The sequence below is a fragment of the Nicotiana tomentosiformis genome, chromosome 8 (genome assembly GCF_000390325.3).
Source record: "Nicotiana tomentosiformis chromosome 8, ASM39032v3, whole genome shotgun sequence".
Classification (NCBI taxonomy): Eukaryota; Viridiplantae; Streptophyta; class Magnoliopsida; order Solanales; family Solanaceae; genus Nicotiana; species Nicotiana tomentosiformis.
Window position 1 is genome coordinate 123,533,835 of NC_090819.1, and position 24,505 is coordinate 123,558,339.

The window sequence follows — 24,505 nt, forward strand, 5'->3', positions numbered from 1 at the left end:
TTGGATTATTGGAACAATATTAGACGTGCTACTGTTGTCTAATCTAAGACTCGACATATATTTTGATTAAGGTGATGTGGTCCCTATGTTGGAATGAAACTGAACATGAAATCCTATAAAGAGACGCAAAAGAATGTGGCATACATGATAACATTGAGGAAGTAATGATTTCTCAGCTCTCACTCTTGTTTTCAGCCTTCAGATTATTCCTCCTTATCTTCTCAGCTAGGAATATTTTCATTAACTATTCAGTTGACCAATAACCATTACCTGTCTTGAAATTCTGCATCAAACGGAGGATAGTAAAGGGTGGTCTCAATTAATTCTAAGGTCGTTGATAAGTCTGGTTCAATGATTGAAAAAGATCAAATGAATTGCTTGTCCTTTACTTAATTCTTTGTTTGCTTTGTGCATTAGCACAACATCAATGACAAAGTAGAAAATTGATGATGTTCCCTTTTTGGCTATCACTTGCTCATCATATTGACTGCCTACATTTCTTGTCTCTTTAGGCAAAATGAATGGTCCATTCTGTACAATCAAAGCGTATTTGATTATCCTTTGAATACGTACAAATAGCTTATAACAAAGGCAGCAGTACCTGTATGAGTTAAAATTTCAGCTAAGTGCAAAAACACACTATATTCACCCCTGGTCAGGGCGTGGCATATGTGAGCAGGGCGGAGCTAAGCCTTTGGATATGAGTTCGATTGCGGAGCTAGGCCTTTGGATATGAGTTCGATTGAATCCAGTAACTTTTGTCCAAACCCTATATTTGTCTTAAAAAATTATTGAATTATGCACATATTATTAATTTAAAACCTAGTAACTAAAAAAAATTAGAATGCTGAACCCATAAGTTTGAAATTCTGCCTCCGACTCTGTATGTGAGTGGGCAACTTGATAACTTATTTGGATCCAAACTTCACGAAACAAAAAATGAGTAAGTTATCAATGTTGGAATTTTAAACTTGTGTAGCTTAAAGAGGGTGAACGAGAAATGGAGGAAAAATGAAATATTTGAGTTTCCCTCCTTGGCAAAGGGACATTGTCCCATATTGGAGAAAGAAAAGGCTTTTGATAGGTATATATATAATTGCTCTTCTTCTAGCTCTTAAAGAGTTAAGAAGAAGGCAAGCCTCGCGCCGTCGTCGCTCGCTCGGATTTAGATTCAGATTTGGTCAAAGATCGATTGATTGATTAATCTTTTTGGACAAAATTTCTTTCAATTATTTAATTAATTAATTAAATAATCAACGAAAAATTCAATCCGGAGTAACCCATGACCCGCGACCCGGTCCGGTCAGGCCCGTTTTCTTTCCCGGATTATTTTAAATCCGTTTTTTCGCAATATTTCAAACAGCCTGTTCCAACAGCCATGGCTATTTCTGAAAAGTTGCAAACCTTTTCAGAAACAATGCCAGCAACTCTATAAATATACTTTGAATCCCAGAATCTTTCCTTACGAAATTTTCCGATCTTCTTCTTCTTCTTCTGCACAAAAATTTCAGTGTGTTTTACAGCCTTCAAATGGCTCGTTGTTCACCAGCGTTTTTGGTACCAACACTCCGGTGAGTTAAATCGTTCTATCTTGGGAGGATATATTCCAGCACCTCGGGTACTTGAGGAAAATAATTTTCTTAAGGACACACTATGTATTCAGTGGGCTCGATTTATTCCTATACTATTTTTCCAGAATTTATTTCGTTAAACAAGTATTACTAACTTTCTGTTTTATTTAGCTATTTCAGAAAGTTTAATGGTTTAATTATTTATTAAAACAATACAGATTTATAACAATCTTAAGGAAATTATTTATTATATTCTATATTTTATTTGTGGAGATTAAAACCTGTGTGATTTTTTACTCCTTCTGAATTTTATTATTCTGATTTAAAGATATAAAAACTTCATCAGAGTATTGAAATTCAGAAAATGATTTGAAGAACATAAAAACTTCATCGTTTTCTGTGAAACAATATATAAAAACTTCGATTTTATTTATTATACATACTGTTTGTTCTTAATAACAGTATTGTTTACTGTTCTGGTTTTGCCATTAATTGAACTCTTCTGTTATTTACAGTGAAAAATGGCAATTGATAACGGAAATTCTTCTGCGACTATTGCGGCAACGACGATAGCCTCGTCAAGCGGGACTGTTGTTCCACCGGCAGAGAAACCGGGGAAATTTTCCGGAGCCAACTTCAAAAGATGGCAGCAAAGGGTGTTCTTCTGGCTTACCACACTTGGTATGCAAAAATTCACTAGTGAATAACCTCCAGTGCCTGCTGCGGACATGCCGGACAATGAGAAATTCATGATTGTTGAGGCGTAGAAGCAGGCAGATTTTCTTTGCAAAGGCTATATCTTAAGCGCTTTAGAGGATGACTTGTACAATGTGTACAGTGCGATGAATACTTCAAAAGAATTATGGGACGCACTTGAGAAGAAGTACAATACTGAAGATGCATGCTTGAAGAAGTTCGTGGTTGCCAATTTCTAGACTATAAAATGATAGACAGCAAAACTGTTGGAACCCAAGTTCAGGAGCTTCAACTTATTTTTCATGATCTTATTGCTGAAGGTATGGTCGTGAATGAAGCATTTCAAGTGGCTGCAATGATTGAAAAATTGCCTCCTTCGTGGAGAGATTTCAAGAACTATCTTAAGCACAAACGCAAAGAAATGAAGCTGGAAGATCTTGTGATTCATCTCAAGATTGAGGAAGACAACAAAACAACCGAGAAGAAGTCTTGTGGAAATTCAATGATCATGGGAGCTAATACCGTTGAGGAGACTGCTCCAAAAAGTAAGAAGAGAAAGAGGTCTTCTGGACAGACTAAGGAGCAGAACAAAAAAAAAAAATTCAAGGGTAGCTGCTACAATTGTGGAAAACCCGATCACAAAGTCCCTGATTGTTGTCTCCCGAAAAAGGATAAGAAGAAGAGACAGGCCAACATAGTGGAGAAGAATGATGACATTGATGATCTGTGTGCAATGCTTTTGGAAATCCGAATGAGTGATGGATTGACTCTGGAGCCACTCGACATGTTTGTGCTGTCAAGGAAGCATTTGCGACTTACTCTACTGCTTGTCCCGAAAAAAAGCTTTCCATGGAAAATACTGCAACAGCCAAGATTGAATGTTAATGGAAGATATTCCTGAAGATAACTTCCGGCAAGGTGTTAATGCTCAACAACGTTCTTCATGTTCCTACTATTAGGAAGAATTTAGTTTCTACTTCTTTACTTGTTAAGAATGGATTCAAATGTGTATTTGTTTCTGATAAAGTTGTTGTAAGCAAGAATGAAATGTATGTTGGAAAGGGCTACCTCACAGAGGGCCTTTTCAAACTAAATGTAATGGTTGTTGACAGTATGAATAAAATTTCAGCTTCTTCTTATTTATTGGAGTCAAATAATTTATGGCATATTCGTTTAGGATATATCAATTACAAAACCTTGCGGAAGTTAATTAATTTAGAAGTATTGCCTAAATTCGAGTGTAATAAATCAAAATGTCAAATATGTGTTGAGTCTAAGTTTGTAAAACATCCTTATAAATCTATTGAAAGGAATTCAAATTCTTTAGACTCAATTCATACTGACATTTGTGATATGAAGTCGACACCATCTTGAGGTGGGAAAAAGTATTTTATTACTTTTATTGACGGTTGCACTCGATATTGTTATGTTTATTTGCTTAATAGTCAGGATGAAGCAATTGAAGCATTTAAACAATACAAGAATGAAATGGAGAATCGATTGAATAAAAAGATCAAAATGATTAGAAGTGATAGGGGTGGAGAATATGAATCTCCGTTTGTAGAAATATGTTCGGAATATGGAATTATCCATCAAATTACTGCACCTTACACACCTCAATCCAATAGAATTGCGGAAAGGAAAAATCATACATTAAAGAAAATGATGAATTCTTTATTAATAAGTTCCGGATTACCGCAGAGTTTGTGGGGCAAAGCTATCCTTACAGCTAACCGAATACTCAACAGAGTACCCCACAGCAAAACGCAATCTATTCCATATGAAAAATAGAAAGGAAGAAAATCCAACTTGAAATATTTCAAAGTGTGGGGGTGTCTAGCAAAGGTACAAGGTCCTTTACCTAAAAGGGTTAAAATCGGACCAAAAAATATTGATTGCGTTTTTATTGGATATGCTACAAACAGTAAAGCATGTCGGTTTTTGGTTCATAAATCCGATAATCCCGAAATTCACGTTAATACGGTAATGGAATAAGATAATGCTGAATTCTTTGAAAGCATCTATCCGTATAAAATTGAATGTGAGTCGTTAAGTGAAAGACCTAAACGACATCGGGAAGAACCAAAGAAAAATACTCCAAGTATAGAAGATCTAAGGCATAGCAAACGTCAAAGAACATCTACTTCCTTTGGACCCGATTTTGTGACATTCTTGCTTGAAAATGAGCATTAAAATTTTAAAGCAGTTATGTCATCTTCTGATTCAGCGTTTTGGAAAGAGGCAGTCAATAGTGAGATTCAATCAATTTTGGATAACCATACATGGGAATTGGTAGATCTTCCTCCGGGAAATAAGCCTTTAGGTTCGAAATGGATCTTTAAATGGAAAGTGAAAGCTGATGGTACTATTGACAAATATAAGGCAAGACTTGTTGTCAAAGGTTATAGACAAAAGGAAGGCCTTGATTACTTTGACACTTACTCGCCAGTAATGAGGATAACATCTATTAGGGTGTTAGTGGCACTAGCGGCCGTGTATGGTCTTGAAATCTATCAAATGGATCTTAAAACAGCTTTCTTAAATGGAAAATTAGAGGAAGAGATTTACATGGAACAACCTTAGGGTTTTGTGGTTCTTGGTAAAGAAAAGAAAGTGTGCAAACTTGTTAAGTCTCTTTATGGACTTAAACAAGCACCCAAACAATGGCATGCCAAATTTGACCAAACAATGTTGGCAAATGGGTTTAAAATCAATGAGTTCGACAAATATGTTTACATTAAAAACACTCCGGGTCATGAAGTCATTATTTGTTTATATGTTGATGACATATTGATAATGAGCAAAAATATGGCAGATATAAATGCTACTAAGCGCATGTTGGCTAGCAAATTCAATATGAAAGACTTAGGAGTTGCTGATGTGATCTTAGGAATCAGAATTCACAAGATTCCACAAGGTCTAACATTATCACAGTCTCACTACATTGAAAAGGTACTTGACAAGTTCAAGTATTTGGATTTCAAAATTGCCAAGACTCCAATTGACGTGAGTTATGCACTTCAAAAGAATGAAGGTGAAAGTGACTCACAACTGGACTATGCAAGAGTATTGGAAAGTTTGATATATATCATGAATTGTATGCGACTAGATATAGCATGTGCTATTAGTAAACTGAGTCGGTTTACAAGTAATCCCAATCACATACATTGGATGGCAATGAAATGATTTTTGGGGTATCTCAAACATACCCAAAATTACGCTTTGCATTATAACAAATATCCCTCAGTGATCGAGGGATATAGTGATGCAAATTGGATCACTGGATCATCTGAAGTTAAATCCACGAGTGGATATGTTTTCACAATTGGGGGTTGAGCAGTGTCATGAAAATCATCCAAACAAACGTGCATCGCCCGTTCTACAATGGAATCTGAATTCATAGCTTTAGATAAGGCCGGTGAAGAAGCTGAATGGCTCCGAAATTTCTTGGAAGATATTCTATTTTGGCCCAAACCTTTGGCACCTATTTGTATACATTGTGATAGTCAAGCGACAATTGGTAGGGCAGGGAACGTTATGTATAACAAAAAATCTCGTCATATACGATGGAGACACAATACCATTAGACAACTACTCTCTAGTAGTGTTATCACAATTGACTATGTAAAGTCAAGAGATAACGTGTCAGATCTACTTACAAAAGGCCTATCTAGAGAGGCAGTTGAAAGATTATCAAAGGGAATGGGGTTAAGGTCTAAGACAAGTCATCATAGCGGTAACTCTACTTAGCAGACTGGAGATCCCACGAGCTAGGTTCAAAGAGATCAAACAAAGTTATGAATGACGGTTCAACATTGTCAAATAACTTAACCCATTCTCGTGATGAAGACAATGTTCAGAAATCGAGGTAAAGCATTAAGGCTTTTTGATGAGTCAACAAAACTTAAAGGTTTTTTAATGATTTGCTAAGTCTGGCAGGATATGACCAGATAGTGTGTCTATAGAATTACACGTTTAGAAATCACCTATATGAGTGTGAAGTGTAAGCCGCTTCAAGGGGAATGAAAGTAAAGGCCCATTCTCTAAGCACTTATGAACCCAGATGTTCATGGCAGAAACGAACACAACCGTGAGAACCATAAATGGTTAAGGATTGATTGTGTGACTTATGTTGTCTAGGTATACAACAAAACTCGACGGTTTAAAGATATCAAATCTACCGATTGACCGAGTATATCCGATATAAGTTCACTACGGAAAGTTCAAAGGGAAACTTACTTATCCAGATGCAATTAATTCTTGCATGTAAAACACACACGCGTCCGTGCATTCCTTTATTTTATAGCCATTCCCCATTCATGTGGGGGATTATTGGGATTTTAAGCTTGTGTAGCTTAAAGAGGGTGAATGAGAAATGGAGGAAAGATGAAATATTTGAGTTTTCCTCCTTGGCAAAGGGACATTGTCCCATATTAGAGGAAGAAAAGGCTTTTGATGGGTATATATATAATTGCTCTTCTTCTAGCTCTTAAAGAGTTAAGAAGAAGGCAAGCCTCGCGCCGTCATTGTCGCTCGCTCGCTCGGCTCGGCTTCGGCTTCGACAATTGATTGATTGATTAATCTTTTTGGACAAAATTCCTTTTAATTATTTAATTAATTAATTAAATAATTAACGAAAAATTCAATGTTGTTTCTGAAAGGTTGCAAACCTTTTCAGAAACAATGCCAACAACTCTATAAATATACTTTGAATCGTAGAATCTTTCCTTATGAAATTTTCTGATCTTCTTCTTCTTCTTCTTCTGCACAAAAATTCCAGTGTGTTTTACAGCCTTCGAGTGACTCGCTGTTCACCGGCGTTTTTGGTACCAACACTCCGGTGAGTTAAATCGTTCTATCCTAGGAGGATATATTCTAGCACCTCGGGTACTTGATGGGAATAATTTTCTTAAGGACACACTGTGTATTCAGTGGGCTCGATTTATTCCTATACTGTTTTTTCAGAATTTATTTCGTTAAACAAGTATTTCTAACTTTCTGTTTTGTTTATATATTTCAAAAATTTTAATGGTTTAATTATTTATTATATCAATACAGATTTATAACAATAGTTGACCACTCACATATGCCACGCCCTGAACACGGGCGAATATAGTGTGCTAGTGATGGGTTTAACTAAATTCATAACTAGTGACACTTGCAATGTTAAGATTAAAAAAAATCCACAACTTTGGATGTGGAGTTAAAAAAAATTATGTGTACAAATTTATTAAAATTATAAAAATAGTAGATATGAATCCATACCTTTAAAAATATAATGGGTCCAATACTAAAATCGTAAAAGTTAATTAAACCTATAAAGTTTAACTCCTGAATCCGCCTCTCAACGCTTGACGCCCGGTCGCCCGCGTACAACTTTATCAAGAGATCAAACTACTCCCTCGGGAACTATAATTCTTTTTTTTCTTTTTTTTCTTTTGTACTTTAGTTTATTCATCCAAAAGGTTCAAAAACATAGATTTAAACGTTTTCTTGAGAAAACCACTGCTTCAAACTTTTTTAGAAGTAGGATAGCAGAACTCTATACTTTCTAGGATAGGACAATATTTAAATTTACGGGACTTAAGAAATGAAAATCGAGGAAGTCAAAGCAAGTATTCCAAGATCCTATGAGTGCATCAAATTAGTGGAGTATAAACATAGAATAAGCACTAGTTGTGTACTTTATTAATTACTTAATACAGGAAAAAGAAGTTGGAATTCTAAGTTAAGACAATACATTGACTACTAAGGGCCAATTTTTGTCTTTTGGGACAGTGATGGTCTGGGATCTAGGGTGTAAAAAGTTCACGTCCAAATGATGGTCCATCACATGGAATATTAATAATTGGGTCAATGCTAATCTTATTATATTCCTTAGTCCTCAAAACAACATAAGAGTGCCAAAAAACAATCGATATAAACCCTAATTATAGACTCAAACATGACCTGCACATGCCCTGCTCAATCCCTTCCATAATTTCCATTAGGTCTCAGAAGTCTATTTTTCGTCTCGAAACACAAAAAAAATTACGGGGATTCAGTCCCAAATAAAAAAATGGTGAATTAGTTAGTTTATCGTTTACTTACATAATTTATTTTATACTATCCTATCAACTAAATAATAATTACAAGTGACCATTCATAATAAATGAGATTAGTAATCTAAAAAATAAAGACAGATTTATTACTACCGTAAAGTGAAAACAAAAAGAAATGGTAATTAATTTTATTTTGGTTAATATATATACTCCATCTCCTCCCATCCCAATACCTTGGCCTTCTCTATCAGAGTGCATTAGAAATGGTTAATTATGAGACCACGAAAGCACGCTCAATAATGATGTCTTCTGTAAAATTGGCATTGCTTGAAAGGGACTGTCTATATTTGAGTTCAATTTCAACCACAGCAAAGTAAAAACGCATGATTAAGTTTAATAACTGCCTCAAAAAGAAAAAGACATCGTCCTTCATTTCTACTTCTAATTGCATAATTATGTTATGAAATTCTGTGTTCATTCTTTTCTTTCTTATCCACTTTCTTTAAGTATTTAAAACCAACTGAAAATTAAATTCTACACACCAACTTGTACACTTCTGCCTGTCCACCTTCTTCCACCTTAATATTCTTAGAATACAAACTCATCTACTGTTCTACGTCTACCTTAACCTAGGAAGCCATATTTTTTTCTAAATAGCTTCCTATTATAAAGCTTTTCTTCTAGGCATAGAGCTTCTAGCTTGGCAGCAATGGCTTCAAATCAAAGAGAAAGGTGAGCTGAATTATGAAACTTGAAGCAATAACTTACTGGGAATTCATGTTTTAAGTTTAATTCTGTTAGCTTCATTTTCTTTTGATTAATTTTTATTATGCAACTATACTTAAACTTCAAGGTAGGACAAACTGATCAAAGAAAGTTTGAGTGGCTTTGCGTCTGAAGTAGACTTCAAGTTTGGTCATTAATGCTAATATAGAGGGTTAGCCAAGGTTTCTTAGGGAATATTCTGGACCTCAGACTTTAGCTTAATTAGTTTATATCCGTTTAGTTTTAATTATGCTTGCGGAGTAACAGTTATAAACTTTCTTCATGATCTACCTAAGACTAGCAAGCTGGCTTTTATCAGTTTATGTGAAAACTGGACATAACCTTATAAGTTACTCATAATTAATAGGAAGAATTTTCTAATGCAGTTTAGAATTAAGCTGTATTAAGAAGCTTTACTCCTTATTAAGGTGGATAACCATGCATTTACTAAAGGATATTCTTTGAACTGACATCAAGTTTGCGACCTATTACATTTATTTGAATCAATATCATATGACGACTAGCAAAATACTTTTGTTATCGGACCTCCTAAGAACTTTCTCATCTAGAGGTTCAGTTATATATATATCATACTTAAGTGTGTAACCATCTCATTTAAAGGTTAAATTATTTGACATAATATACCTTTATTTATTTAATTTGTCTTCAATACACATTCCTTTTTTGAAAAATGGGCGACAGTGAGACTCGAACAGCGGACCTCACGCTTCTCTTTGAGTTGAAATCGACAATAGATTTATGCTGTTAGATTTTCAACTTTGAATCTTGAAATCAGATGTAAAGAGAACTGAGGGAACATTATATTAAGCTTCTTTCTCCCAAGTGGATTTCTAGGGGTATAGACCTAGTACACTCCTTATAGGAGTACAACTTTGTCTTTTTGCATTTAGTTTAATGTATTTCAACCTTCATGCTAAAAGCATTATGAAAAAGCTTAATGATATTACAACCTTCTGTGCACCTAGTTTGATCAGCTTATAGAAACCTTTTGCAGTTAAAGAGAGAGCAGAGACTTTTTTATTTTTATTTGAAGCCATCACCTTCAGGCTAGAGCCTTTGGTTTGGGGGTTAGGCAAGACCCCTACCATGTCTATATATAAGCAAAATAGTACAAAGTAGAGGGAGACATGGACCTTACCTCTACAACCAAAAGTGACTTAGAATTATTACTTAGAAATGTCATCAGGATCAATTTCTTCTTTGGATTAGACTAAACGGGAGGTTCTCATTGTCAGCTTAGTATTTCCCAACAAATTCTTTAGTTCCATCAGCTGGAGATGTTCATCTAAATTTTTGCGGTTGTGGTGGAAAAAGATGCATTGTTAACCTTTCAATCCAACAACAACAAGAACAACATACACAGTGCGGTCTCACAATTGAGGAGCTTACTCAGACCGTACTCCTACCTTGTGAAGATAGATAGGCTTTTTTCGATAAACCTTTGGCTCATGTATATATATCACACAAAGATTTTTCGAGATCACTCAATTTCATAAGTAGAACAATGTGGCCCCTTTAGAGACATCGATAAAATTGGAAAGATACAAAAACTATTATCATAACTTGTGTACAAGAATGATACACCAAATCAAGAATGGTCCAAACTAATCTTTTTTGTAAAAAAGAAAGTACGTAGTAGAGCAATATGAGTGCTGCACTAATGAAAATACATTATCCAACATCCCAGAAATGCCAGAAGATCAGGGACAGCTTACTTTTGTCTTCAGAATACAAATTTATATACGTATTAGAAAGTCCTCTTTAGTTTTTTTTTCCTTTTAAATACTGGTTGCCTCGTATAGAACATACAAACTTTTAGCAGGATGCCGACCATTAATACATCACATTTAATTTGAGTTTTATTATGTACAGAAACTGAGGCAATTAAGAATATTAAGTCCAAGCATCATATATTTTCTATGATTTAGCATATACTTATAGAGTGACATTACTTCCAGAGATCAACTTGGGAACTTGAGGCAAGTTCTGAAGCCATTTCTTGACTCTTAAAATCATTTTGAAGCTGCAGATTCATTTGTTCAGAAGCTGGAGAGCTAGAGCAAGCAACAGCAGATGTCTCCATTTTGCTGCAGCCATCTTCTTGACTTAATTGAGATGCAACAAACTTATCGAGTACTCGCCAATCGGTCACTTGATCCACTGCTTGATGATCATAGTTGTTATTAGGGTTATAAATTGAGTTGGGCAGTACCATTTGATTCAAATTGCTTCCATAAGATTGAGGTACTTTGGGTGACTCTAATTGAGGAAGTTGGAGAAATGCATCATTAGGAGGCTGCTGCATATTATTGGTGTAAGCTAAGTGAGGATTGTGGTATGCAGTTGCAGAATATGGATTTGGAAAACGACGTGGAGAGTCGAAATCTGGCATGAAATTAGAAACTTGGTCATCGTTATACCAACATAGTGACTCGTGCTCTCCTTCTCTCCTCATTGTTGTTGCTAATTTTTTCTTGAATACTCTACACACTGCCCAACCTTCTTCCTGCAGGTGAAATATCATCGATAGCATAATGTTAGGATATAGAGTTTATGTTCTGCACACTAACAATGTAAGTAAATTTTACACTATATATTAGGGTTCAGTTGATTATAACAACAGGTAATTCTCCATATTAAGCATGATACGGTAACCTAAAAATTAAATTAATAACCTATTATTATAACCTGTTAAATTATCCTAAAAGTGTACAGATTTCTTATATAATTTAAGCTCTAGAGATAATAATTTCCTTTTTGATAATAGTAGCATTATGTTCTTATGGTTCTTGAGACATTAGTTATAAATGCATTCCGAGCAAAATTGGGAAGGGAATGATTGTTAGAAGCATCTTAACTATTTGACTGCCTAAAAAATCTGAAGACCGATTCTAGTCAAGGAAAGCACAAAACTTAATTATAATGATCTCCTTTAATCAATTGAAGAAAATGAGGGTGTTTTTTCCGACTTTGATAAACTTAGAACTGGCCCTCATTTTCTATAGCAAACATTTCTGTAGTTAATCCAGAGAAATGTAACAAGGGGAAGAAATTAAATCTTCATAATTAAAGATTTCTTCAATATAATTGAGATAGTTTTGATAGGTTGCATGTGATCAAGATTTAACAAGTATTTTGGTTTAGAATACTTGCCTGAGTAGTGCCATTCTCATTTGTTTCAAGTCTGTACTCATGCATTATCCAATCGGATTTTTGTCCATTTGGTGCTCGGCCTTTATAAAATACCAAGGTTTTTCTCATTCCAATCAAAATGTGCTTACGATAAATAGCCTTATCTCTTCCAGTAGCTTTCCAAAATCCTGCTTTTGTAGCTCTATTTGTGCGAGTTCCAGTTGGATATTTCTTGTCTTTATGACTAAAGAAGTACCAATCACTCTGCTCCTCAGTTCCTATCTTGCACAGTTCTGATAAAATCAAATAAAAATAGTAAGTACAAGACCATTTTATCAAGGGTTATGTATATTAGTAACTTATGTTCCTCGGACTCTCTAAAATTTTGCGGCACCCGCGTCGGATCCTCCAACGTCGGATCCTCCAAAAATGCACTGCTTTTTGAGGATCCGACACGCATCCGGTCCGAGCAACATAATTAGTAACTACCTTGAAGATCCCATGGCTCGATTTTATAAAGGTCAATTTCCTTAATAACATCAAGGTCGATTCTTTTTGAAGCAATCTTTTTTCTGAGATAATAATCAACTAATTCTTCATCTGTGGGGTGGAATCTAAAACCCGGAGGAACATGTGTAAAGGAATTCATGTCTTTCCTCCACAAATCAAGACCTGCATTAGAGTGAACATAGCAATATTAGCTTCAAAATCTCTAAGGCAAATTAAACTGAAGATTTTGTTTTATTCTTATCGGGCTTTAATAGGAAAGCTTATAACTGTATATCACATATTTTAAGCTTCAAAGAAATACAAATGTAACGAAATTATAGTACACTGTATTCAAAGGGAAAAGGGCAATGGAAAATTACAAATTGATACATACATGTCATATTTTCAATCCATAAGTGATGAAATTGAGAACAAGTAGACAAACGAACATAACATCTAGGATTCAGATAGATTTCCTAAAAATATCAAAACTAGGGCTCAAACATCAACTCACATCGTTGTTTGAAAATTAAATAACAGTTTTCAAGCAAAAAGTCATGCTTTAAGATTAACAACATAGACATGAAAAGTCAAGAATAGAATTACATAAATTCCACAGCTTATGGAGAAGATTGTCCATTTTAAAGTTTCAATGTGCATCCATGTGTGATAATATTCTTTCAAAAAACTCATGGAATATCCTTCATGAGTTAGTACTTTTTAAGTTTTTGTACAGTTAATTAATTTGTTTTTCTTCTTCAATTTTAGCTAGGGGAATTGTTGATTAAATTAAAATTAAACAGTTTCATCCGTAGGATTCTATAGCAAATGCTCATACATAAGGATTTTCCTAGAAGTATTCATATACAACTGAAACAAAAGATTGCATCTCGGAGAAGGAAGGGGGAATATAAAAGTTCAAGCCTAAGTTTGACAATTTCAAAAATGAATTTCGATATATTATTTCAGTCTTTTAATGTTACAATAGTTCCATGCATTGTATTTTATTGTACTCCATAAAGATGAAAAAATAAGTTAAAAACAAGAGCAGCAGGAGAAGAAGAAAGAATTTGGGTTATACTGAGAAAGCATATGATTGGATAAAGGGGACACTAAAATTATCTTTTTCCACATATTTTAGACCAAACTTCAAAATCAAAAGAAACTAACGCATGCTTTATTATATCAAAGTGGAATAATATGATAATTTAAGGGTTTTTTTTTAGTATCATCGTCTTAACATATATATACTAGATATGCATCCTTGCATTAAACTAGCTAGTAACAGGTGAAAAACAAAAGATATTCAATGGTGATAAACCGTAGAAAACTTAAAGATGACTCCCATAATATATCTACACTGAGTTTCCTATTTAACACCGGATATCAAGCCCTAAAAATACAAAAAGTAAAAACAAATTTTAACTATACTTATAAATCACCATGAATCTATGACAGTAAAAATCCAAATTGAAAAAACACAAATGAAGAAAAAACAAAGCAAAAAAAAAGTTTTCCTACGTAAATTAGTAAGTAAACACGTATGTTGAAAACAAACACTAATGTAAATGATGTATGTCGAGGAGTTTTGTTTTGTCAACTTTTGTGGGGATAAAAGCATGAGAGCTCTAATCACTTGAAGATGGATGTGGCTAAAACTACTCAAGTTTGCTTTAGCCTGAGGCATGAACCCTGAATGAAACAAGTACAATAAGTATAATGTTTCCTCCACTCATAAAGTAAAATACTGTGTAATCAAATTTTAAAAAAATACCTTTACTTTGTTCAACTATAACCAACGTAAAAACCACACTTTCTCAAAGAAGTGCAACAATAAGAAGCTTATTAGCATCAAAATAGTGCTAATTATTCAAAAGCATGCACCTAAATATATATCCCAGCACAAATGCACATCTATCCTAAATTTTTTGTCTATTTCTACTTTATTTTTCTAACACTTGTTTAGAAATTTGAAATTGCAAAAAGAAGAAGATCAAGAAAAAGGAGGGATAAATAAAATCTAGGTATTGAATAAGTATTTGATGAAAACAAGAAGTTTTAAATATTTTTGAGACACAATTACAAGACTATGAAAAAAGTGATCAAAGAAGAAGAAAATGAGAAGATAACTAAACAACCTTTATAATGATCCTCTAGAGTTGTTCTTCCCTTGATCTGATTCTTTCAACTCTTCTATTCAGATTTCAGATCAATATAATCCAACTCACTATAAAGGGATATGTAGAAAATGGTTGTTTTTGCCTCCACTCTATTTCAACTTCTGAATAAATACACTGAAGCAGACAAAAAGAGAAGCAATGTTTGAGAGGTTTTTATATCTTTATACTAATTCCCACCTCGGGAATTGAATAACTCTAACTCTCATAAAACCTTATGGTCCTCATAAAATGATCAGATCCCAAAGAAAAGTAAGAGCAGATGAAAAAGGGGAAGAAAAACAAACACCTTTTTATTCCTGAAGAGGAAAGAAAAAGATGAGCTAGAAACAATAGGGTTTCAAAAGAATGACTGAAAAATATGCAAACGAGAATGTAAAGGTCCTATATATGATAGATCATTCTTTTTTCTTTCTTTTCTTCTTCCTTTCTCTATATATAAAAGCAATTACTACTACTATATATTTTCTATCACCTTATCTCTTGAACAGAAAGCTAAGATCATTGCAAAAAGATTTGGGAGGCGGAAAAAATGGTGGCTGAGGCTGAAGCACACTGGTTTCTCCACCACCACCAGTTAGCGATGGAGACAAAAAATATATTTTTTTTTAAAAAGCTTTTGTACTTTCACGCTTTTTGTATTTTTTCTTTGATCAAAGAGCTAGATTGAGAGAGAGAGAGAGAGTGAACGTCAGAAAGCTGAGGGCATATTTGCTAAGCCTTCTTAAAGGGAAGACTCCATAGACCATAAGACAACACACCCGACCAAAAAGAGGATGTATTTGTTTATCTTATTTGTTAGGTTATAAAATTTGTGTTGTTGGTAACATAATCATTTTATCAAATATGCACACCATTTACCCCATAATTGTAAAGGGTTGAAGAGGAAGAAGAAACACTTCCTGCCGAAAAAAAGTTACTAACTATTCCCTCCGTTCCAATTTATGTGAACCTATTTGACTAGATACGGAGTTTAAGGAAAAATGAAGATTTTTGGAATTTGTGGTCCTAAACAATTCAAAAAGGGCCCAGAGTATTTGTGTGGTAATAAAAGTTTCTCATTAAAGGTAAAATTGTAAGTTTAAGCAAAATTGTTTCCAAATTTAGAAAGGGATCATTCTTTTTGGAACGGACCAAAAAGGAAATAGATTCACATAAACCGGAGTGAGTAATTTGACCACTTGGAGTCTCTACGTACTTAGGATGCGTTAAGTACGAAGGAATGAGTTAATTTCTGACAATCACACAAAAAATACATGAAAAATATTTTTTATTAAAAGGCGGAAAAACTTTTTTATTAACTCATTTGAAATATTTCTGAGTTTTAGAGAGTGTTGAGTGAGTCTATTAGGGTTCTAAAAAGCCTAATTTTCAGCAGGATCGCGTGAGTCTACATGGCTCAAAGGCTAGAGTCCAATTATATTTCCTTAACTTAAAGACATATAGGTATATAATTAAATTGTTGAATTTCCTTTTCATAATAAAAAATTCTAGTGTAGTGATAAAGTTGACACAAAATATTTATTTTAAGTCCTAAGTTTGAATTCCAGGTACAGTTTCTACAACTTTTTTTTATCTCCTTGTTATAGTTTTTGTCTTCCCTAAAGAATTTACCGGGATCAGTATTTAATGCTATAAACTAATCGATACTCTACTTTTTAATAATCTTAATCTTTTTCCATGGAGGGCTGGGCTTGAGAATGAGAATCGAAAATTATAGATGTATGATCCAATGTAGTAACTCCACTTGTTAATACGCGACCACTTTGGTAATGGCATTGCAGTCTCTTGTTCTTCTTTTTGAACTGTAATTGTTGGAAGGGACTAAAAAAGATATTATCTTGTGTATGATTTTAAATTTAGTTTTTTTTCATGCCTTTCCAGTATGATTTTTAAATGTCACCCATTAGAAACGATACATTTTTCTTGTATTTTTTATTTAATCAATTTCCTCCTTTCTGAAACAAACAGCCGCGTTTAAGTTTTAAGGTTAGTTGTGCATACATGATACAACTGAAAGCTAACCATCAAAATTATAATATATAACTTTCCTGTATTAATAAAAAAGAAAACTGACCACCAAGGATTATGGTGGGATAGATACGATTTATCAACTCTTAATTAGAGAGTTTTCAGGTTCGAGTTTTGAGAATGAAAATAATTATGTCCATGGAGGTTTTATCCCATTTATGAACTTGAGAAGCGAATCCGAATTAGTTAGACTAAAAAAACGAGTACAGACATTCAAATGAAAATTGAAATATATTTTTTTTAAAAAGGTTAGCTTTTGCAATGGTCTTCCATTACGGGCTCTATATTGTTCATCCTTAAGTGCAAACACAACCAAAAAGTGAACTGAGCTCAAGCCCCTTTCTCAATTACAATACTCTTGACTTTTTCTGCGCAATAATAATTAAACACCATAAAGAAAACTATAAATAAAAGAGTGCAAAAAGTTACTACTATGAAAATAAAAGAAAGCTTTCGTGAGGTTTAACATTATAAAATGCTAAAACGTGAAATAAAATGCAACTTCACGCTTCCTCTGGTTGGTTGGGTCTACAATTTAATAACATTTCTTTTTCCCCAAAGGACCATACCATACAGACCGACCCAATACAACTTTGAAAGAGACTCTTCTCCAAAAACAAAAACAAAACAAATTAAAAAACAAAAATTGAAAATTAAAATTATAAATAAAAATAATCCAGCTAGGCAGAAACAGCTTTAGGTCAGCCAATGTGTGGGGCCGTAACGGTGGAGAGTGGGTCCCTTTGTAACGGAATGATGGCTGTATATTTTGGGGTTACTTACTTACGTGGCGGCAGTTAATGGTTCGGCGTGGGTTAATCCTTGATCATTAAGCTCACAAACCTGGCTTTGTTTTTGTGGATGACTGTCCCACAACCTTATCTTCCAACAGGAATTGCTTTAACTACTCCCCTAAAGTAGTTCATTATTTATTTATTTATATTATTCCTAAGTAAGAGTATAATTTTACACCATCAGTATAAATTAATATAACAATGAGTAATTCTTCGAAATGGGTATGGTAATCTGAAGAAATAGAGCAATAACCTGCTACAATATGTTAAATTGTGTTAACAACATAATTTGTTTTATATTATCAGTAATGTAAATTAAATTTATTTCTAAATTATAAGGCCTCAAATAGTTAGAATTAGGTGTTATATATGAGTTTGAATGTGATTTGAAGGCAGAGGCGGATACGACATTGCTGCACTGGGCTGAACCAAGTATTTTCGATGCAGAAATATACACAAATTTAGATTAAAAGATTCATTCAAATTGAAACAAGCAGAAGGTGAAGGTCTGAATCCATTATATATGCATGAATTTATATTAAAAGATTCATTCAAATTGCAACAAGTAGAAGGTCTGAATTCATCATTTTAAAAGTATAATGGATTCGATGCTAAGAATTTTAAATGTTTGAATCCGGATCTCTCTGTTATGTTATTGGTATTACATAATTGACTTATTAAATATGCAAAAAGAAGACAAAGGTGTATGTTAACATGGTGACAAGTGTACCTACATAATGTTAAAATAAATAATCACAAGTGCTTGTGCGTGCCTATTAGTTAATACCCAACCCTTCACTTTAGCTGTTAAAAGGGCCTGTTCTCCGCCTGTGGTTGAGGAGAAAAGGCCATTTCATATAATTAAAGATCCTTCCCTATAGTTTTCTAGTTTTCTTTGCTCATGAATCAGAGTTAAACTAAGGTTTTTCTCAAGTTTTTTTTAGTATAGAAGTGAAGCAAAAGTTACAGACGTTATACAATGGTCATCAGGCCAACCTACCATCGCTTATTTGGCAGCCCGTTCTGAGATTTAATTTCTTGTATGAAAGCTTCACTATAATTTAAATACGCCCTTTTTGTTTTACTTTTTAAGCCACTTTAATTAATTAAGTTAGAAGTGGAAAAGTTACACCATTTCAATAGGACAATTAACTAGGTAATTTTCTTACTTGATTCTTGCATGACTACATCACACGTAAATGCATTTATAAAATTATGGAACATCATTGTATTTATGTCATGGTGTGCTACAGTAACACTATTTTGGCAAGTTAATGTGATACATGCAGCAAAAGATGATAAGTACATTTACACAAAAAGAACTCTTGTAGTTTTACTTTAATCATTTTGATTTCTATCATTGTATGTATACGTAGTCATGTAACTTTGGCACAATGAAGGTTGAAAAAATGAATTAATTATGAAAATTTATCACCACTCCTTGAAAAGTGAGAAAATAACCTTGGCTCTTTTATATTATTTTATGCTATAACCAAACTTTTCTATAACATCTTAATTTGTTTAATATTTTTGATTGTTATAATAAAGTGCTATTATAGAAAATATATATTATAATATAATATGAATAATTGGTTCCAAAAGAATATGACTATTACAATGAAATGTTACTATAATTAAAGGATAGTTATTATAGAAAAATTGATTTGTTAAGTTAATTTTATACACAAGCTAATATACGTAGCAATACATCATTTAAGGAACATAAAATGGCGAGGTATATGGTGTATTTAATGGGGACAAAGAGTGAAGAGTCAAATGATATCATGGGCTTAAATTAATACATAACAATTGCAATCTCATATGTGTACTAAATTAAGTGGCAATTTTTCCAGGTGCCAAGTATATATTACCGTGAAAATACTACTTTACCTCACGACTTGTGATCGAACTTACTCTTTTTTTTTCCCCTTTCCTTAGCTTATTGCGTTCTTTCTTAAAAGTTTTAGCCTCTAATTAAGTGACACTTCTCAAGGTGACAAGGGAGGGATTTAAACTTTCATTTAAGGCGTGCTTCAATCAAGTAATGAGAATGATTTTAATGAGAGAAAGAGGGTTACCGTTGTTTACTTGTGCAAAATTATCTAGAAGTATGGACTTATTACTTAACTTTTAAAAATGTTGTTGGGCTAATAAAACCTAAATACACTCTTAGCATAGTGTGATATTGTCTGTTTTGATCCAAATCCGCACGGTTTTTCCCAAAAGGTCTCACACCATTAAGAGATTCCTACACCTTATATGTAGGCTCCCAATCTTTTCAGCTGCCAATATGGGAGTTTGTTCGCACACCCAACAAAAGTATTAATATTGGAGCACCTTAATTTCCAATCATCAAGATTATATCTTGGTAAAAATAATGATGCAATGCGCATAATTAGATTATAAATTACTTAAATCTTAATTAGAGGAAAGGGATGGGGCTAAAAATGGTAGAGGTAGTGGAGCCATCTTTAATGATTACTGAAATAGACACATAATTGTTTTGGCTCCCCACGTTTCAACTAGGAAGAGGGTGGACAAGTACAAATGTGCCAAAAGGAAATTGCAAAAGGAAAAGAGTTTAAAAGTTTCATTGTAATTCCGAAGTATGCTTCACTCTTACTCTTTTTGAGAGAAGAAAGTTTATGATCATCGGCAAATAGAATTACATAGAAGTAGAGGTCGTTGTAAATTAAGAACAATGACTCGCCCATGGTTAAAAGTTTTAACTTGAACTATGATTATTATTATTATATATATGTAATATAATCATCATGATATTAATATATATGTATAATTGAAGAATGAGAAGTCAAAAAGTAGAAAAAGGACTTGCCCTTTGGAAGTGTAGGTTAGTTACCTGTAAGGGGTAAGGACAATACTATGGAGTAAAGCTTAGGCAATGTGGAGACACAAGTAGCCAATACGTTTCCAAAACAATTTTCTACATTTTTCGCCTTATAATTATTTTAGGGCCAATGGCATACATCAAGAAAGACGACTCTATACCAACTTTTGGCTATTAATAGTTCTTGTTCTCTCTCCTTCTCCCCCATTTGCCCTTTTCTATACCTTGGGGGGGGGGGGGGGGGGTATTTTATATCCAGCTTATGAAATATTTTAACCTAAAGCATTGCAAGGTTACTCTAGTTTTGGCGGGGGGGGGGGGGTCATTTATTTTTGAAAAAAGAAATTACAGGACAAGAAACAAATAATTTGATAAAAGCACACGAAATAGCAATAATTGAATGCAGCGAAGATAAGCGAGTAAGGAAGTAAAAAAAATGAAAAACAAATTTAGAAAAAGTTTTAAGTTAATTGGACAGGGTAGATCAAGATGAAAAAAAAAAAGAAAAAAAGTAAAGCGGGAGATAGCAGAACAATGCAGGAAAAAGGCCCCTTCTGTTCAGCTCCATTACGATTTTTAAGTAGAGTAAATCAACATAATCCCTTCAAATTTCATCTAAATGTATTAATAGTACATTGTCTTCCCACCTTTTTATTTTGGAACAGAACTTAAAGTTGGTTAACTATTAGGGCCATATTTGTAGATGGTAAAATATGCTATATAGTGTTTTATACCATATTCACTTATTCTTCGTCTCGTTCAAGAAATAACAGAACACAGAATCCCTTTCCCCTCTCCCTCCCCTTATGTATTGTTAAAAATTATAAAAACAACAAAAGTATTTTTTTTTGGTTAAGATGAATACTAATATTAGTAGTATATATGTAAAGTTAAGGGCTGTTTCCCTAATTCCAGCATATATTATATTAAATTAAACTTGCGATTATATTTATCCACTGTTTGGTTATTGATAATAGTTAATATCTGTATAACTAAAAATCCTGATTATAATCTCAGAATTAATCCGGATAATCTTGTTTTGAAACAGACCCCTAAAACAAAAGTTCTTGTGCATTCAGCTTTGGGTATGAAAACACTTCACTCTTGAGTGCCAACACTAATCAAATATGAAACGAAAAAGAAAAGATCAAATAATGAGTATTCATTACGGTACTTTTAAGTATACATTTTCTTTTTATACCAAAGAATTTTGAACTTGTACGTATTCATAATGGTACTTTGCAAGCCCAACTAATACTAAATTCAAGAACTATAGTTAAGTCAAGATATTTTGTTCTACATCATTAACGGCGTTCAAGTATCTTAAATTGACTATACATTTTTTATGAATAGCTAGGATATACATTGTTGCTTTCTTTTTTCCTCTGGTCAATTTTCTTGCTTCAAACTTTTGACCTGCAATGATGTTATGTATCAACTGTAAGTTCTTTTCTGATATATATACACTGCATTCAACTAAAGTTACTAGCAATTTTTAATGGTAAAACACTAAAATAGTTCAATATTTTTCAGCACTATCATTTGTAGTTGATGACTGTAATGTATTTTAACTCATACTACTAGTAATCTGACTCGAGAGTACAATAGTCAACTACTAAACGTATCTACTCGTCAGTCAAACATGGATAAACAAGATCGATTTTCCAAAATTCAGTTTTACTTAACGTATGCGAGTCGTGGAAATTTGCAAGTAATTAACATTATATTGATGCAGAACAAAAGCATGGGTATTAAGAGTAACATGCGTGACATGGTGGAGCGGACAATAATTCATCAGACATTTGCCTAATTTTATATCATTGTTTCATAAGGACTGAGTATCATTTAACTCTTGTGAAAGATTATATTTGACACGTGACCATTTCTTTATTTGGTATTCCAGAAAAACAACTCAGACATCTCACGCCAAGAGACAATCCTTGCTTTCTTTTGTGTCGAAAGGTGTTCGCTTTTTCTTTTTTACTTGGCGTTTTAAACTAGTTTCGTTCTTTCAATTTAGTCACTTTTTGTCTAACATTCTTTAACCCCCACCCAAGGGTAATGTAAGAAAGATACTAACAAAAAGAAACTTCGCTTTAAGAGCCAATTTGTTGAGATCAATCAATCCAAGGATACATTAATGTAATATAATATTATTCACTTTGTGCCATATAATCTTTTTTCCAAAAATGTCATACACTAAAAATATTCAACATCTTTTATATATATATATATATATATTCAATTTTTTCACCTACTAATATCGAACTTTGTTCACCGTCCAACTTTTAGCTACCAAGAGATTGAAATTAATACCAAATCGTTTTTCTTGTGATATCCAACCACACAATTGAATTAAAAGAAATATTCACCCAAATCATTGGAAGAGCAACAGGGATAAAGCACAAACAAACAAAAAAATCGTACCAACTGACATTATGCGTTTATTAGGGGTATACATGAACCGGGTTGGTTCGGATTTTATCAAAATCAAACCAAACTAATTATATCGGTTTGGATTGGTTCAGTTTTGTCAGATATTTTGGATTTTTCGGGTTTTTATGTTACATGAATATTATTCAATCTTGCATTATTAAAGTTATATATAAAATTTTGATAAGTGAATATATTTACTAAAAACTAAAAAAAAAAAAAATGATCTATTAAAGTGATCTTATGGGAGAATTATTTTTAGTAACACATAATAGTTTATTTTCTTAGTCGTCTACCAATAATATTTTGTTGATGTACGCTTTCAGGGTTAACCAAATTTAATAATTAAACATAAAAATCAATATGATACCTAAATAATGATATGTTCTATGTAATTTTAGATTATCGAAATACCACTTCAAGTTCGAAAAACATATAATAAATCTTGACATATGAATATGAAAGAACAAAGAGATGATTGACGCATTTCAATAACACATAATAAGAAAGTGATACAATTTATTATTTAAAGTAAATAAAAATGAATGCACTTTATAGTTCTATTAAATATTATATCCCATAAGAAGATCTCAAATATTTCTAGATATTTTTAAATAAAATTCTATATAAAATCTTAAATTATATATAAAAAATTATATATTTATATGTCGGTTTGGTTCGAGTTTTTTTACTCAATACCAAACCTAGTCGGATTTTTTAATCGGTTTGGTGTGGTTTTCCGGTTCGGTTTGTACACCCCTAGCATTTATCATCACTCTCTGGAGTATTTTCTTGTTTCTGAAGTTTATGCGATGGATGGAAGATCTTAGATTTTCTACTTTCTTTTATCACTGCATTTTCATTTAAAGACGCGTTATAATCCTAAGCTGAAATTTCATTATTGCATTGACAATCGAACCGTAAAACGTTAGTTATAGTTAGTTTATTAGCGATATGTACTAGGTTATAATTTTGGGAATTGCTCTTCCAAATAAGTTTATTTTCTTACTCTGTTTTAAACGTTAGTTATGTCGGACTTGTCCAAAATATATACTATAGTTATGTTTGATACAAGGAAGATTTAGGAAGAACTTGCTAAGAAAAGTTTCAGCTAGAGATGGTATGATGACATATATACTGGTTTTGGTTATACGTCCCCGTCGATATAATAATGCAAATTATGGTAATAATAATAAGATTATGAAATGAGAACAAATAAAGGGTTGGATGAGTGGAACTCAGAATCATTATCATCACATTCCATTCTATCCCACAGCGTGGCTACATTTGTTACAGAAAGTATATTTAGAACAGTAAAAGAGTCTAGAAACCCTATTTTCTTTCTAGAAAAAGCCCCTTTCTTCACCCAACTCCAACTCCAACTCCAACTCTGGGATCATTTTCTTGATCCAAGCAAACATTTCTAATCAGTACCTTAAAATAAGAGTCTATCTCTGGTGAGGCACTGAGGCTAACTCAACCCAAATAATATATAGGCTAAGGTGTC

At 33.1% G+C, this 24,505-nt stretch overlaps 1 protein-coding gene and 1 long non-coding RNA gene across 4 annotated transcripts; one reads left to right on the forward strand and one right to left on the reverse strand.

Annotated features, from left to right (window-relative positions):
- Positions 1 to 8,528: 8,528 nt before the first annotated feature.
- LOC117273753 (uncharacterized) lies at positions 8,529 to 11,375 on the forward strand. Its single transcript, XR_004503772.2, has 2 exons — positions 8,529 to 9,040; positions 11,124 to 11,375. It is a non-coding gene; the product is annotated as an uncharacterized lncRNA (long non-coding RNA).
- On the reverse strand, positions 10,628 to 15,606 carry LOC104121625 (NAC domain-containing protein 7). Of its 3 annotated transcripts, XM_009633661.4 has the most exons (5): positions 15,368 to 15,605; positions 14,854 to 15,009; positions 12,716 to 12,898; positions 12,248 to 12,519; positions 10,628 to 11,600 (listed from the first exon to the last, which is right to left on the reverse strand). In XM_009633661.4, the coding sequence occupies exons 3-5, from the start codon at positions 12,873 to 12,875 to the stop codon at positions 11,043 to 11,045; spliced, it is 990 nt and encodes a 329-aa protein (XP_009631956.1). In that variant the 5' UTR covers positions 12,876 to 12,898; positions 14,854 to 15,009; positions 15,368 to 15,605; the 3' UTR covers positions 10,628 to 11,042. The 3 variants fall into 3 exon arrangements, with proteins under 3 accessions (XP_009631956.1, XP_009631957.1, XP_070038844.1); XM_009633662.4 differs by lacking the exon at positions 14,854 to 15,009 and having other exon boundaries at positions 15,368 to 15,606; XM_070182743.1 differs by having other exon boundaries at positions 10,628 to 11,596; positions 12,244 to 12,519; positions 14,854 to 15,606.
- Positions 15,607 to 24,505: the final 8,899 nt, after the last annotated feature.

Excerpts from the sequence above, each read along its gene's own strand:
- LOC104121625 (XM_009633662.4), bottom strand. The coding sequence starts at position 12,875 with ATGAATTCCTTTACACATGTTCCTCCGGGTTTTAGATTCCACCCCACA. Across the intron at positions 12,520-12,715 it reads CGAGCCATGGGATCTTCAAG|AACTGTGCAAGATAGGAACT; the intron begins GTAGTTACTAAT and ends TGATTTTATCAG. Across the intron at positions 11,601-12,247 it reads ATGAGAATGGCACTACTCAG|GAAGAAGGTTGGGCAGTGTG; the intron begins GCAAGTATTCTA and ends TTTCACCTGCAG.